The 16,001-nt window shown below is 33.4% G+C and overlaps 1 protein-coding gene across 4 annotated transcripts in view; it reads left to right on the top strand.

The window, feature by feature from the left end:
• The window catches only part of SKIC3 (SKI3 subunit of superkiller complex), an 80,737-nt gene extending 64,945 nt beyond the window's left edge, over positions 1–15,792 (top strand). For all 4 annotated transcript variants that reach the window (XM_063086469.1, XM_063086471.1, XM_063086470.1 and 1 more), the window contains 5 exons: positions 955–1,113; positions 6,664–6,816; positions 11,426–11,556; positions 11,878–12,001; positions 14,950–15,792. In XM_063086469.1, coding sequence (XP_062942539.1) covers positions 955–1,113; positions 6,664–6,816; positions 11,426–11,556; positions 11,878–12,001; positions 14,950–15,024 — 642 coding nt within the window. In that variant the 3' untranslated portion in view covers positions 15,025–15,792. The remainder of the gene's footprint in view (positions 1–954; positions 1,114–6,663; positions 6,817–11,425; positions 11,557–11,877; positions 12,002–14,949) is intronic.
• The last annotated feature ends 209 nt before the right edge of the window (positions 15,793–16,001 follow it).

Below are 16,001 nucleotides of genomic sequence, written 5' to 3'. Positions count from 1 at the left end.
TTCGGTCTTAATTCTCTGAAAAGCAGAGTAATACATTTTCTCTGTTATTTAAAGGATACTGTCTGAGAAAAGCTTAGGACAGGCTGTTATACAGTGGGTGTTTCTTAAGCGTAAATTGACAGTTGCTGTGCACTCTCTAATAGAATAAGGGATACTACTTTATGAACCTTTCCTTGTGATTTTATTGTTCCATTCTTTTACTTAGAATAAAGCAATCAAGTATGTTTTAAAAATACATTTAAGACTATGATCTAATGAGTAAAAAATAGAGAGGTATGCTATTGAGGGACAAACAATAGAGAAAAATATTTAAAATGATAATGGAAGGACTTGTTTAGAGAAATTTTTTAACTTTGTATGTACATACATATAAGAGGAGATACATATGCATATATACAGTACATTATTTATGTACGTTTTAGGGTATAAATAATAGCTTAGGGAAATAGGAAAATGGGTCATTTCTCTTACTCCCAGTGTCTGAGAAGTCTTTACCTAGTAGAAAAGACATGTAGTGAATATCTTTGTTAAGAGGTTGAGAAAGAAAAAAATCTATACCTCTTTCCTTCTTATGTAGTGTAGTTTGTTCCAGTAAGGAATAGTGGTAACTTTCACCCTTAATTTTGTATTTTCTTAGTTCAGCTATTTACGTTCAGAAACTAAATTTTTCAGGCTATCGCCTAAGGATAAACAAAGTCAAAAGACATAGGGAATCTAAAATATGTGACTTATAAACTATAATAATAGCATTGCTGATATTAAAGATTGTTTAAGTGTAGAGTCTGATATTCCCAGGCTGTCCAGTGTTTATTTAGCTTTTCCAACTGTTTAGTCTTTAGAAAAAGTTTAAATTCAGAATTATTTTTTTCCCAACATGGAGAATAGCTTAATTGCTTTCACATTTACTATTTAAGAGCCTATTTGATGTATTCCTATTTGGGGTTTGATTTTTAGAATTTAAAAAGTAACCCTGATCAGCCAGCTGTTATTTTACTTTTGAGACAAGTTCAATGTAAACCACTCCTGGAGTCACAAAAGCCACTCCCAGATGCTGTACTTGAAGAGCTGCAAAAAACAGTCATGTCCAACTCAACCTCGGTTCCAGCTTGGCAGGTAAATTCTCTCTTATCTTACATGAGTCCTGAATTAAAATACTCCATGATATTAGTTGAGATCAGGGATATTTCCATCTTTATTTGTCTTTCTTTTAAACTCAACTTATATCTCTCAATTTCAACATGTAAAGGGTATTGTGGTTAGGGGAACTAAGGATGTTGAATACTAGTTTTAGATCTGCTGCTATAATGCTTCAAGGCTTTCTTAATTGTTAATTATAAATTTCCTCAATTTAAAACAATGGTGAAAATACTATCTTTTACATGGGGTTGATGTAAGAGGGCTAAAGAATTGTTGCAGATATTTTATAAAAAGGTTGCTCTAATGGTGTTTAACTCTGCCTTTAGAAGGGATGTGTGTAGTTTTTCTCTAGCTGCTTTACAGGTAAGCCATATCCAAGATTTTAATGGGTATGTAGTGCTTTTAGAAATAGGTATTTTCAGGATTGAGGCCCGAATCAACAGATGGTGTGCTTTTAGCCGGCTGTGATTATCCACAATAACAAACACACAATGATCACTATGTGCTTTATTCTTATTGATATTAAAATACAAGGAAGCACATAATTATCTTATTCAATTTGTTATATTTCCTTCTGTACCCCAGAGAAAGTTTTAAAGGAGCATTTTGATATAGATTTTATAGAAACTTATTTTACTACAGGTTGTTCTTCATTCCGATCTTTCATTATATCAATTTTTTGATGTCCCTGCTTTAGATAATGAATAAAATTATCTAATGACATGAATTTCTAGATTATGCAAGCTAAGCCTCCTTTTTACTCTTATCCTTGAAGAAAGATGGTGCTTTCTTTCCTCTCAGTATAAGTTTGTAATATGAGATTTAGATACCTAATTCTAAAGTCAACTGGATATTGATGATATCATATTCTTTTTTTCCCCCCAATTTTATATTTTGTGGGGTACAACGTATTGTTTCAGTGCATGCATATACTGCACGATGAATCCCTTAGGGTAGATAGCCTAGTTTTATACCTGTTAGTCCAACACTTCTCCTGCTCCCAATCTCCCTCCCCTCCTAGCCTCTGGTAACTATTATTTTATTCTGTACTTCTATGAGAGCCACTTTTTTTTGGCTTTTTGTAATTTTTTTTAGATTCCACATATGAGTGAGACCATGTGATATATTTGTCTTTCTGTGCCTGACTTACTTCACTTAACATGATGGTTTCCAGTTCCTTCCATGTTGCTGCAAATGATACCATTTTTTTTATTATAGCTGAGTAGTATTCCATTATAATAGTATATACCATTTTTTTTTTTTAGCCATTCTTCTGTTGATGAGCAATTAGGTTGATTCCATCTGTTGGCTATTGTGAATAGTGTTGTGATGAAAATGAGAATGCAGGTGTATTTTTGATGTATTGATTTCATTTCCTCTGGTATATACCCAGTAGTGGGATAGCTGGATCATAAGCTGAAAAACTATTTTTGGCAACTGTAAATGTACCAATTTACATTCCCACCAACAATGTAGAAGGGTTCCTTTTTCTCTGCCTCCTCGCCAGCATTTGTTATTTTCTGTCTTATTGGTAATAGCCGTTCTAACTGGGCTGAGATGATATCTCATTGTGGTTTTAATTTGCCTTTCTCTGATGATTAGTGACGTTGGGCATTTTTTCATGTGCTTGTCTGTCATTTGTATGTCTTCTTTTGAGAAATGTCTATTCAAGTCCTTTGCCCATTTTTTAATAGGATTATTTGCTTTTTTGCTGTTGCATTGTAATCTTGTATTCTTTAGAAAGGGGAGAAATACTTTGTCAAACTAAAAGAGAAAAATTGAAGGATAGATGATATAGTAAGTGAAATTTCAAGAGATGGTATATGTGTTGTGTGTACTTTCTTTTACATTATGATATAATTCACAAGGAATGAAGCGCAAAAATCTTAAAAGTACCACTCATGAAATTTTCACATGTGTATATACCAGTTTAACAACTCCCCACATCAAAATACAGAACATTTCCAGCAACCTAACTCCTTTCCTCATGCCTCCTCCCCGTGCCTCCTCCCCATGCTTCTCCCTACCCATCCCCCCCACAAAGAGAAACTACTATTCTATCATTTCTATCCAATTTTGTCTATTTTTGAACTTCATGTAAATGTAGCTTTTGCATCTGGCTACTTTCACTTAACATCATATCTGTGAGATTTATTTAGTTGTTTCATATGGCTATAATATTTTTATTTCATTTTATGAATATACTATAATATATATTTCTTTTACTGTTGATGGACATTTGGGTTGTTCCCAGATTTTGGCCATTAGGAATAATGCTCCTGTGCTTGGACATGTCTTTTGGTGGGCAATAGGGTTTATGTATATTTATTTTAGTAGATCCTGCCAGTTTTCCAAAATGGTTGTCCCAATTTACATTCACAGTAGTAGTATATGAGCATTCCAGTTGCTGATATTGCTAAATGCCCCCCCCCCCCATTTTGGTGTATATGTAAGTAATAGTATCTTGTGGTGGTTTTAACTTGCATTTACTTGATGATTAATGATGTGGATCAACTTTTCATAGCTTATTGAGCCTTTGGATATCCTCTTTTTGAAGTGCCTTTGCATAATTTTTAATGGGCTGTTTGTTTTTCTTATTGAAGTGTTGGAATTGATTATATTTTCTGGATACAAGCACATTTTTGGATATTTGTATTGCAGATATTTTCTCATGTCTGTGGCTTGTTTTAACAGTCTCTTAATGTTATTTTTGATAAATAGTTCTTAATTTTAATGGAGTCTAATTTATATTTTTAAATGGTTAATGCTTTATTTGGGGTGTTCTATTTAAGAACTCCTTGCTTACTTTAAGTTCATAAAGTTTTTTTGTTTTGTTTTAGAAATTTTATTGTTTTACCTTTCACATTTTAGGTCTATGGATTATCCTGGATTAGTTTTTGTGAATGCTGCAAGGGTGAAGCCTTATTTATTTATTTTTTTTGTAGGAATATCTAATTGACCTAGTAACATTCTTTAAAAAGACCACGCAGTCCTCACTGAATTACAGTGATGCCTTTGTCATAAATCAGCTGACTATGTATGTGTGGGTCTTTTAGGGCTTCCTGTTCTTTTCCATTGATCTATTTGTTCTTACTTGTAGCTTTATAATTAATGCTGATGTATGGTAACGTTAAGACCTCCAACTTTTTTATTCTCCTTTGAGTTTATCATAGCCATTTTAGGGCTTTTGCATTTCCGTATAATTTCCACACATACGCAGAAAAGCACTGCTGGGGTCTTGGTTAAGATTGTGTGGAGTCTGTAGTTTAATTTGGGGAGAATTGACAGAGTAATACTCTACTGAGTTTTTCTATCCGTGAATGCAGTATGTGAGAGTACTTCAAAAAATTTGTGGAAAAATAGAATTAAGATAATACAGATCTTGTCTACAGCCATACCACCCTGTACACACCCGATCTCGTCTGATCATGGAAGCTAAGCAGGGTTGGGCCTGGTTAGTACTTGGATGGGAAGATCATACAGATATTTCCATGAACTTTTTGAAGTACCCTTGTATTCCTCAATTAAGTTTGAAATTTCAGCAGTGTTTGCAATTTTCAAGCTAGAGGTCTTTTACACTTTTGTGTTAAATTTATTTCTACGTGTTTGGGTATTTTGTTGCTGTTATTGTTTAAATATGCTTGTGCTATACTTACCTCCGGTAGAAAGCATTCACTATTTCATTAAGTATGGTGTTTGCTGTAGGTTTTTATAGATGTCTTTATCAGATTAGAGAAATTCTCTTCTATTCCAAATTTGTTGGAAGAGGTTTGTTTTTTATAATGAATAGGTCTTAAATTTTATCAGATGCATTTCTGGGCATCCATAGAGTAGTCCTTCTTTATTCTGTTAATGTGGTGAACTACATTGATTTTCACATGTTAAGCCAACCTTGCTTTCTTAGAATAACTTTATTCTTTTTATATATTGATGGAGTTGATTTGCTAGTATCTTATTTAGAATTTTTGCACCTATATTCGTGAGAGAAATTGACCTGTAATTTTTCATTCCCATAAAGTCTTTGTTAGGTTTTGGTGTCTATGTTGTTATTCCTTTTTTGTTTATTTTCTCAAAGTGTTTGTATATGAGTGTCATTATTTATTTCTTCGCTGTTTGGAAGAATTCACCATTGAAGCCATTTAAGCCAGGAATTTTCTTTATGGGAATGTTTTTAATTACAGACTAAATTTCTTTAATAGATGTAGGCCTATTAAGATTTCCTATTTCTTTAGCATTGGTTGAGTTGCAAAGAATTTGTCCATTGCATCTCAATTTCAAATTTTTTGGCATGAAATTGCTCATGATATCCTCTTTTTAATGTTTGCAAGGTCTGTAATGATTTGCCCTTTTTCATTCTCATATTGGTAATTTGTATTTTCTAATTTTTACCTTGATAACTTTAGCAATTTTATTACTTTTTCCAAAAAACCAACTTTTTGTTTTGTTGATTTTCTTTATTATGTTTTCCTTATATGTTATTAATTTCTTCTCTTATTTTCTTTGCCGTACTTTCTCTGGGTTTACTTTGTTGTCTTCCTCCCCGACCCCGCCAGTTTCTTGCAATAGAATTTTCTCTTCCTTTAATATATGCACCCCTCAATATTATATGTAGTGCTATTATTGTCATTCATTTCAAAATATTTTCTAATTTCCGTAAGGATTTCTTTGACTCATTTTTTTTGTTTTTTTAATCTGAAGCATGTTGTAAAATTTGTAATATGGGAGGATTTTCTAAATGTCTTTCTGTTGCTGATTTCTGGTTTAATTTCACTTAATCAGAACATACTCCATATGATTTCAGTCCTTTGAAATTTGTTGAGATTGGTTTTATGATCCACCATATGGTCAAATTTGGTAAATATTGCATACACACTTGCAAAGAATATGTATTCTGCAGCTATTGAGTGTAGTATTCTGTGTCATTTACACCAAGCTGGTTAATTGTGTAAATCTTCTGTATCCTTACTGATTTTTTTTGTCTTTTTCTTTAATCATTGCTGAGATAGGTGTGTTAAAGTCTCCAACTGTGATTCTGGATTTGTCTACTTCTTTAATTTCTGTCAACTTTTGTTTTAAAAATTCTGTGTTATTAGGTGTATACAAATGTAGGAGTGTTTATATCTTTCTGTTGAATGGACTCTTTTATAATTATGAAACATCTCACTTTATCTCTTAATATTTCTTTTAAAGTCTACTTTGTTAGATATTAATACAACTACACAAACTTTCTTTTGGTTAGTGTTTACATGATATATCTGTTTTCACATTACATTTTGCTTTTTTTTTACTGACTTGCCATCTTGGGAGACTTAGACTTCAGACCAGGTGTGGCTAATAAGCTGTTGCTAATAGAATGGGCAATATGAGTACCCCTTTTTTGACCTGTAGTTTTTGGTTTTTGGGCACAGACCTTAGCAATAATTAAATTAAAATTTTACCTTAATCAAAGTTTATTACAGTTGTTGGAAGTGGGGTACCAGACTGAGTACTAAATCCTCTGCATCTTTCTCCCTTTCTGTCCCTTAGTGGCTGGCACATGTGTATCAGTCCCAAGGAATGATGGGTGCTGCAGAGATGTGTTACAGAAAGAGTCTACAAGTGGCATCCCAGCAGGGCAGTTGGAGTGGAAAGCTCTCAAGTCTGTTGAGACTGGCACTGCTTGCATTACAAGTCTGCATGGTAAGATCATGTTTTACTTATGATCATGAAATACTGATTCTTTCATTTTCTTTATTTTAGCATGAAAGCTTTCACATAGCGATATTCTATTGAGTTCCTGTTCTTTCATTATATTCTGATAAGGCCTGTTGATAGACTCATATTTTGAGCTCCTGATGGACATGAGAGTAACATAAATCCATAGACTATAGGAGAACATCGTCAATGTTTGGGAAAAAAACGAAGATTGCAATTTTAAAAATTGAATTACAGCAGAATATGTATTTTTGTTTGTTGGTGATTTGAATTAGAATCAAACCTAACTACTCATCTGTGACAGAGATGCCAATATTTAACATTTTTATCATGTCTCACTTCAATTTGATGTTCTTTTAAGAGGGATTTCTAGTAGCTTATGACTTAACATCCTTTTTTCTGATACCAGTTTACATTTGTTAATCTGAAAGTCTTATGTGCTGGTAGGGAAAATTCTTCAAGATATATATTTATGTGGGGGTTATGGAAAACTGCAGAACAGTATGTATGACACAATCCTATTTCAGTGTATATGTGGTATATATTTTTATGAATATATGTGTTTAAATATATGTGTTTGTGTGTGCATGCACTTATAAGCACATAGAAAGATAATTATATGGAAATATATATAAGAAACTTAATGGCAGTTAGTTTGGAGAATGGGATTGGGGGTTTTAAAGGATGGTAGAGGAGAATTTTTCATTCGGTATATTTTGATAGTGTTTGAATTTTTTTGTCATAAGCATATTACTTTTATAATTAAAAGGTAAACTGTCATTCTTTCTGTTCTACATGGTCAGAAGAGATTGTCCTAGACTTGCTTTTGCTGTAGTAATGCATGTGAATGTGATTTACTCACTTTAACTAGGAATTTTGACAAAGAAATATAAGAATTAGGAAAATTTGTCAGCTTTGTGCTATTACCATAGAGCACATTAAGAGCTCCTTACGTCAGGGCCATGTTTTGCTCACCCTTGCTTCCTTGCTTTACCACTCTGCCTTCTGCACAGGATTTGGTTTCTGAATGACTGGACTAATAATAATGTGGCCAAAGTTGAGATGACTTTGGTGGAAAGAAATAGTGGAAGCTGTAATTGTAGATAAACCAAACATTTTGTTTTGTTTGTCACATTTATGTTTAACAAAGGTCTTTTTGGCCTTGGTAACTGGTGAGCTCTAGAAGACACACAGAGTACCTATAACACATTCTGGAATAGATGAACTGGAGAAGTAGACACTCTTTTAGCCTAACTTATTATTTGTTAGTTTTAAATATTATTTGGTGGGTTTTTTTTTTTTTTTTAATGCTGGGAAATTAAATCTGACCTGGAATAAAAAAAATTAATAATAGGTATAATGATAACAAATATATGTAGCCCTTAGTCTGTGCTAGGCACTGTTATAAGTGCTTTATACATATTAACTTATTAGTAGTCACAGTAACCCTATTTTACAAGTGAGGAAATTAACTTGCAATTTAGTAATACCCATGTGTACCTGCCCCCACCACTACTACTATCACCACAAAAGTATTTTCTCTAAGAGCCTGTGTTCTGGTTCTATCATTTACTGTCTGTGAAGCCTTCAACCAATTAAACTGTTTAGAGTCGTTTTCCTTTTTTGTAATAGTGGAGATAATACCTACTTTGCCTTCTTATGGGATTGTTATGAATATCAAATGAAGTAACATTTATAAATGCCTTTTTAAACCTTAAAGCACTATCCAAGTCTAATTTGTTCTTGTTAAAAAATTTGACACCCAACAATTATTGTAAAGGAATAAAGATGCCATATTTCTATGGTAAATAGCTGGCAGTGTAGGGAAGATAATATATCAAAATTAGACTGTTTTATGAAAGAGTGCTGTTTGTGTGATAATATATGAGCCGGATATTAAACTGCAAAGATTAGCTAAAATATTATATATAAGATTTCTAAGTGAGATATCTGATCAAGATACAGATTTTTGAAGTGGCTGTAACACTAACCTAAAGGAAGCTGTAAAAGCAGCAGAAGAATGGAGTTGGAGAAAGATTTGTGAAGAAATTTCTTTGTGGACAGCTGTTGCTTCCCTCTTGTTTCCCTGGAACATTTCCACAGATAGATACACACAAAAGTGAGGAGGGGGGTGCTACCAGAGAGAGGGAGGCTTTAATGTGTGTCCTGTGAGGTCTTGGAAACATATGTCTAGAAGCATATGGACAGGTATCAGACACATGCTCCAGAGGAAGTGGCTTTCAGTTTAAGGTGTTAGAACAGAAAAGAGTTGCTAGTGTTTTGGAAAGTGACTGTGCTTCTGGGAGAGACTGGTCAACAGTAAATGAATCCCAAAGGTGAGTAGATTCCTAGATGGGATTCTAGATGGGATTAGCAGCATTTTCAGAGTTTATCAGATCTAGAAATGAGTGATGCCAAGTGTGAGAGTGGGCTGGCATAGGAGTAATCTTAGATCCTGTCCAATAGGGCCAGCTAGAAGGATGATGGAATCTCAGTAGAAAGGAAGCCAGAAGTTTCCAGATTGCTAGAGGATGTGGAGAGAGTGAGTATGTAGAATAGAATACGTTTGCCCAGGTTAGCACAACTGCAGATGAGCAGGGCTGGCTTCACGGGCATGTGTCCTGTGCATTTGCACAGGGCTCCACACTTGGTTTTTAATGCTCTGCAGTTGCCATCTCAAAATTCTTAGTAATTTTTAACAAAGGGCCCTACACTTTTAGTTTGCACTGGGCACTGTCGGTTATATAGCTGGGCATGGAGTTGAGAGACTGCCCATGAAGTTGGGAGTCTCTGATAAAACTGCAGGAGAAAAATGACTTTAAATATCTATTAGGCCTGGAGAGCTTGACACAATCTTATAATGGCATCAGTCAAATACAAACTTCTGGTTTTTTAGTAGAGTCCTTAAACTGCAGTTACCAAGAAGAGACGTGAGGATGAACAACCATTTGCTACTGCCTATAACTATACCCTGGCCTAAGAGCTGAGGGGATGAGAGAGTGTGTGTGTGAGATATTATCTTTGAATGAAGATTACAGTGTTAAAAAGACAAGAACACTCTAATTGAGATTGTGAAAGAATGTAAGAATAGTGGATATGAGAATCATAGGGCCTACTGTAGTTTACACTGAGGGACAGAAAATGTCTCCTTCAAAGAGACATTAAAGAGATAGTGGGAGGCAGAAATAAAAAGTGCATTTCGATCACATTGTTCAATATGCCAGTTATACGTAGTAACTTTTTCTTAAATAATCATCTTTGGGCTAACTTTACAGAGTGCTTTATGTGATTTCTTGGAATTTAGAGAGTGCACTATTAACAGCATTCAGTGAGAGTTTTGTTACTGGTTTTTAAAAAGATGTTAGAAATAATTTTATTAGAATGTGCCTTGCCTTGTATTATTTATCAGATGTACCCAAGGCCTCACTGTTGCCATGTTTATAGAAGATGCATCATAATTCTTTATTTTCAAATTCATGATCTTTATAGCTGCTTCTTACTTGATTACATAAATTACTTTTGCCTGTACTACACTGAGAGATTATTGCTCTAACATTTTTTTTTTATAATCTGGTGTTTGGAATGGAGTGCATATTGACTTATTATATTGACTTTATTAAAACGTGTACTCTAGACACATGTAATTATGAAAGCTTGGTTACAATTTGAGGTTTTTAGTAAAAAAAATATATATATATATATTTTTTGGTGAAAAAAAATGAAAGCTTGGTTACAATTTGAGGTTTTTAGTAAAAAAAAAAAAAAAAAAATATATATATATATATATATATATATATATTTTTTTTTGGTGCCTGGCTGGTATGGGGATCCAAACTCTTGACCTTGTTGTTGTAACACCACACTCTGACTAACTGAGCTAACCAGCCAGCCTAGTAAAAGATTTTTAATGCATCTTTTCTCCTTACATGATTTAGTAGTGCTCCAACATTTTATTTTTAGTTACTGTGTCTTAGGAAATATTTATCTATGTTATTTTTGAGGCAGTACATATTATAAGACTAAAGTTTGTAACCCAAGTCAGGTATAGATACATTAACATTATTTCCCATAAAGTAAAATTAAAAAAAAAAGTTTTCAGTACTGATCACTTTGAATTTATCTCTGATCTGCTCTGCACTTTCTTTTTATATTGGGATTTTATTAAGATACATTATTTCAGCCTTTCCTCTCTCCTTAGATAATTTTTGAAATGTAGAACTTTATATTTATCACTACCAGTTAAATAATTAATTATATTAAATTGAGTTTTATATATTTGGTACACCAAAGGCTTACTAACTCATGGATTTTATTCACCAGTGTAGTATAATACTACATTTTCTTTTGACAAATATTTTAGTGTTTTTAAAATGATGTCTCCTCTTTGAAACCTTTCTTTATCCCGGTCTACCCTATTTTGTAACCTGTTAAGGGCAGAGATCAGACCTTAAATCATTTTTTAGTATTATGCTCCTTGTATCATTTATTTGGTGACTTGGACAAGTAGGTGCTCAATAAATTAGAATTGAATCGCATACTTTTAAAGTAAATGTGTCAAAAGCTTTGAGTTAATATTCATCTTATGTTTTTACAGGCTAATATTTCCAATGATCACTGGTCATCCTTGGTTCAAGAGGCTACAACTGAGGCCTTGAAACTTTGCTTTTGTCCACTGGCTGTTCTTTTACAAGCTTTGTTACAATTCAACCGCAAAATGGGGGCAAGGTATAAAGAATCTTTATTCATTTTTTTCTTGGAAATGCTTTTTCATTTTAAATCCTTCTAGGAAAAAAATCAAAGAAAGATTTAGAATTAGTTTAACAAACTAGTTAGACAAAACTTTGGAGTTATTCATATGCCTGTATCCACTTTGGAAGGGCTGGTTCTAGTAATCCAGTAAGGAAGAAAATATAGTCTTTATGTTTGTTTAATCAGGTATCACATCTGCAAAAGGATGGGAAAGAAAATGTATGTGTGAGACTAGTATATGAAAAATTTTATGTTAATTTACATGCTTTGGACTAAATGTGAGTATCTTTTTCCCAGAGAGACACGGCGTCTTTTGGAGAGAGTGGTATATCAGCCTGGGTATCCCAAATCTATTGTGTCAACTGCACGTTGGTACCTACTGAGACACTTATATGCTAAAAATGACTATGAGCTCATTGACGTAAGACATTGATTTTATTTCAAATATTTCATCTTGGACCTGAGGATTTTAGAGTTATTTTTCAAAATTACTGTACTTTATGATTGAATTTTTAAAAAATGAGCATGTAATTCTTTGTCTACTGTTGTACCTATTGAAAGTAGAGAAACATTTATGCACATGACTTGAAGGTTAAATATATAGTTCATATCTTATCATGGGTTAGTTATGAAATCCCCATTTCAATTACTGGAATATCAAAAGCTGGGTCTCTGGCATAAATAACAGGACTGTTAAAGTTGTGATTAAAAATAGTTTAATGTTGATTCAACCTATACATACACACATACACACAAGATAACTTTATATGGGGAAGCTATTCTAATTTTTTTTTATCATAACCATTTCAAAGCTAGAATCCAAACTAATAGCAAGCACCGAGGTCTAGGGCATTGGTTTAAAAATCTTGCCACCTAATAACCATAGGTGGCAAATAGTTTCACTTTTTTATTTTGTGTAATAAAATATAGCAGATTCATGGATGTTATATACCTCTCTATCAATGCATTCTTACAAGTTTTCTTAAGTCAAAGAGAAGGGTAGAATTATAGGGAGCTTGCCTAATTGCCAATCTTTTATCTGTGAACCAGTGGGGATATCTCAAATTTAAAAGTCATAAATCAAATGGATTAAGGTTTATAAAAAGTTGAGAACTGCTGACCTAAAGCCCTGATCTGGTGAAATTTGTAGCAGTACAGACGTGTGACCATCTAACTTCGACCTGAGGCAGTACTGAGAATCAACTTTTCTTTTTACTTTTTTTTTTTTTTTTTTTTTTTTGGGCCAGAAAGGAATAATTTGACTGCACTCTCTTTCTTTTATATTATTTACTATATCTTTAGAAATGGATGGATAAATGTTTTAGCAAGAGGCAAGTCTAAATAAAAAATAGCCAAGCAGCAAACCAAAGGAGAGAAAAAGCATGAGTTGGTACTAGTCTTGTACTGAGACACTCATATGCCAAAGAGGACTATGAGTTCATTGTTGTAAGGATTGTTTTTGCCTGCCCATGTTTCTCTTTTCCTGAGCTAGGAAGGTGATACAGTCTTTACAGTCTGTTTAACCCAGAGTTTCTCAACCTCAGCACTATCAAGATTTTGGACTGGGTAATTCTTTGTTGAGGGTGGGTTGGGGGTGGGTGCTGAGCCTCCTGTGCAAGGTTGGATGTTTAGCAGCATGCCTGGTCTCTAACCACGAGATGCCAGTAGCACTGTCCTTCTCTCCACTGCCGTACTTGTTTATTTATTTACTGTTTTGGTGGCTGGCTGGTACCAGGGACTGAACCTTTGACCTTGGAGTTACAAGGCTGTGCTCTAACCAACTAAGCTAACCGGCCAACCCTCCACTGCCCTACTTGTGACAACCAAAAATATCTTCCAGACATTGTCAGATTATCCCTGGGGTGTAATTGCTCCTTGCTGAGGACCACCAAGTTAACCTAGAGATAATACATTATGTTAATGGCTATATAGAATAAGAAAAAGGATAGACAAAGGTACTAGGTGCAAGTTGTATTTATTTTTATGGCTATTGCAGTGGAGGCAAACAGGTAGATAGGATAGGTTAGGGATAGAGGGAGCAGAATCTGTTGGGATGTTCATATTATCTATGAAAAAATAATTTTATTACTTGTCTTTTCTACAAAGTGCATGTGACATTTCTAACTCTACTTCTCAAGGGATGAGTCTGGTATCTAAATATGTAAACATATATATATCTAAAATTCTTTTGAAAAAAGAAGAGTATATAAAAATGTAGTGGGTTCAGATTCTCATAACTTTAGCCAAAAATTAAAAAAAAAAAAAAAATTTAATGAAAAGCTGTTTCAGTACCTGCAGCATTTGAAATATTGTTAGCCTTTTGTTGAAACATACAATATTAAAGAAATATTAAAGAAAACAATGCTTGGAGAAAGGCATTGTAATCAACGTGTTGCAAACCAAAAAGGTAGAATTTGTATGAATGTTGGGAGACAGTTCACTGTGGATCTGTTGCGTTTCTAAACATCCTGTGAGCATGGGGCCTCATTATCCATTGTAGCAGTCTGTCCTTTCAAGGATGCTTGTGTAGTGAACAGCCTTCAGAGGCAGAGCAAAGGGATAGGCCTATTATAAAAGATTTGAGTCCCTAGGCTCAGAGTTCCTGTTTTGTAATGTAACTCACTGTGTATGTGGGAAACTATTTGTGTCTGTCCACATCACCCTAGTAGGCTGACAGGGCAAGGAAAATGGATGCAAATATGTTTAGGCTCATGCGACTTGCTATACCATGAGTAATGAAGACTTGTGTCTTGACCCAAGAGTCTGTATTTTCTGTTAGCATCCATGAAACTGTAGCAGACTAACTAGTTAGCTTGCAAATAGAGCAAAATCTCAGACCTTTCACAATGTTTGACAATAAATAGTCAAAAAATATTTCAGTAATCGAATAATCAGCTGAAACATAATATTCTAATTTGTAGAATTGGTGAAAATCATAGAAAGATTCTTGATAAAGCCTTGAACTTAGAGCCAGATCTCAAGCTGTGGTTTTAAAGGGAAACAATATCATTTGGACGGTTCTATGCTTGAAATGGTCTTTTGAGGTGAGGGTATAGAGGTGACAGTATTATAAATAAAGCTGCCAAACAAAATCTTTAATTTTTTACAGTGCTGACAGTTGTAACCATCAAAATGTTTTCGTATACTAATTTGAATGAATTGTGCTTCTCTCTAATGTTAGCTTTGGTTGAACAATTTATTTCAGCAAGAAATGACTGAAAAGCTGTATGTTGTCACTCTTTCTTGTGTGGTTTGATGTTGCCTTATCAAGACAACTGCTGCCCTTTAGAATACTCGGCTTCTATGAGTCTAGATGTAGATATTGTTAATAAACAAAATACTAACATTCCTGTATATGGTTTCCCGTAGGTGCTAGTAAACAATGCCGAAACTCATGGAGATACAAGAGCATTGGAACTGAATCAGAAATTGTCCTCACAATAACACTGGATTACTTAATAGTAAGGAAGCAAAGAAAAAACTATAAGAATGAAGCAATGAATGAAGACTTTTCCCCACAGGAACATTTAAAAAAACTATAGATACAATCATCCGTTCCTTTTCTTTTTTAAATCTAAAGAAGTTGAGGTTCTTAAGTTAGGGATTTAATCTGATTTTAATCTGAAAAACATCTTTGATTTGAGAAATTCATAATGAAAGGAAAACCATGATTCTCTTAGTTGCTCAACAGTTATTTGTGAACCATTATTTTCTGCATCTAGCATGGTGCACAATAGGAATTTTTTATTGTAAGTAATCCTTTACAATAAAGCCCTGATAGCCATTTTCTAAATAATGTGCAAAAGAAGATTAGCATAACACAGAATTTTCATTTATTAAAAACAAATTCAAAGATTTAATTCCACCTATGAATTCTGCAGTTCAGCAGACCAACTCATCATAAAATCTAAGTAACTTTACAACTTATTTTGCTAATGGTTCATCTCAGATTCTGTTGAAGAATTAATGTTGTGAATTATATAAACATATCCTTTATGTCTAAGACTCACCAATAAATGTTGATAAACAAGTGTGGTGAGACTGCTAATGGATATGTTTGTATAATTCACAACACTTAGGTGTGTGGCTGCATTTAAAACCACTAATGGAAAATTTTGGAAAATAATGTCTGTATAATTGATCATGTAATTCCTTCAATTATGATGAAAAGACTTGAACTTTCTGAAATAAAAAAAGTGTTCTTGTTTTCTTTATGGCATCAATATCGTAATTGATAACATAATATAATTGATGACATAATTTCTGAATATCAAATTTTAAAACTTGAAAGTAAAATTATCTATTTTTTTTTCCAAAACCCCTTTACATATTTGAAGAAACTGTGTTGCTTACTTTGGATTTGTGGTTTTAAAAATATTTCCAGACATTTACATATATTATTTATTGTACAGAGGTGTGTG

The sequence above is a fragment of the Cynocephalus volans genome, chromosome 2 (genome assembly GCF_027409185.1).
Source record: "Cynocephalus volans isolate mCynVol1 chromosome 2, mCynVol1.pri, whole genome shotgun sequence".
Lineage (NCBI taxonomy): Eukaryota > Metazoa > Chordata > Mammalia > Dermoptera > Cynocephalidae > Cynocephalus > Cynocephalus volans.
This window is presented reverse-complemented; position numbering and strand designations above follow the sequence as displayed.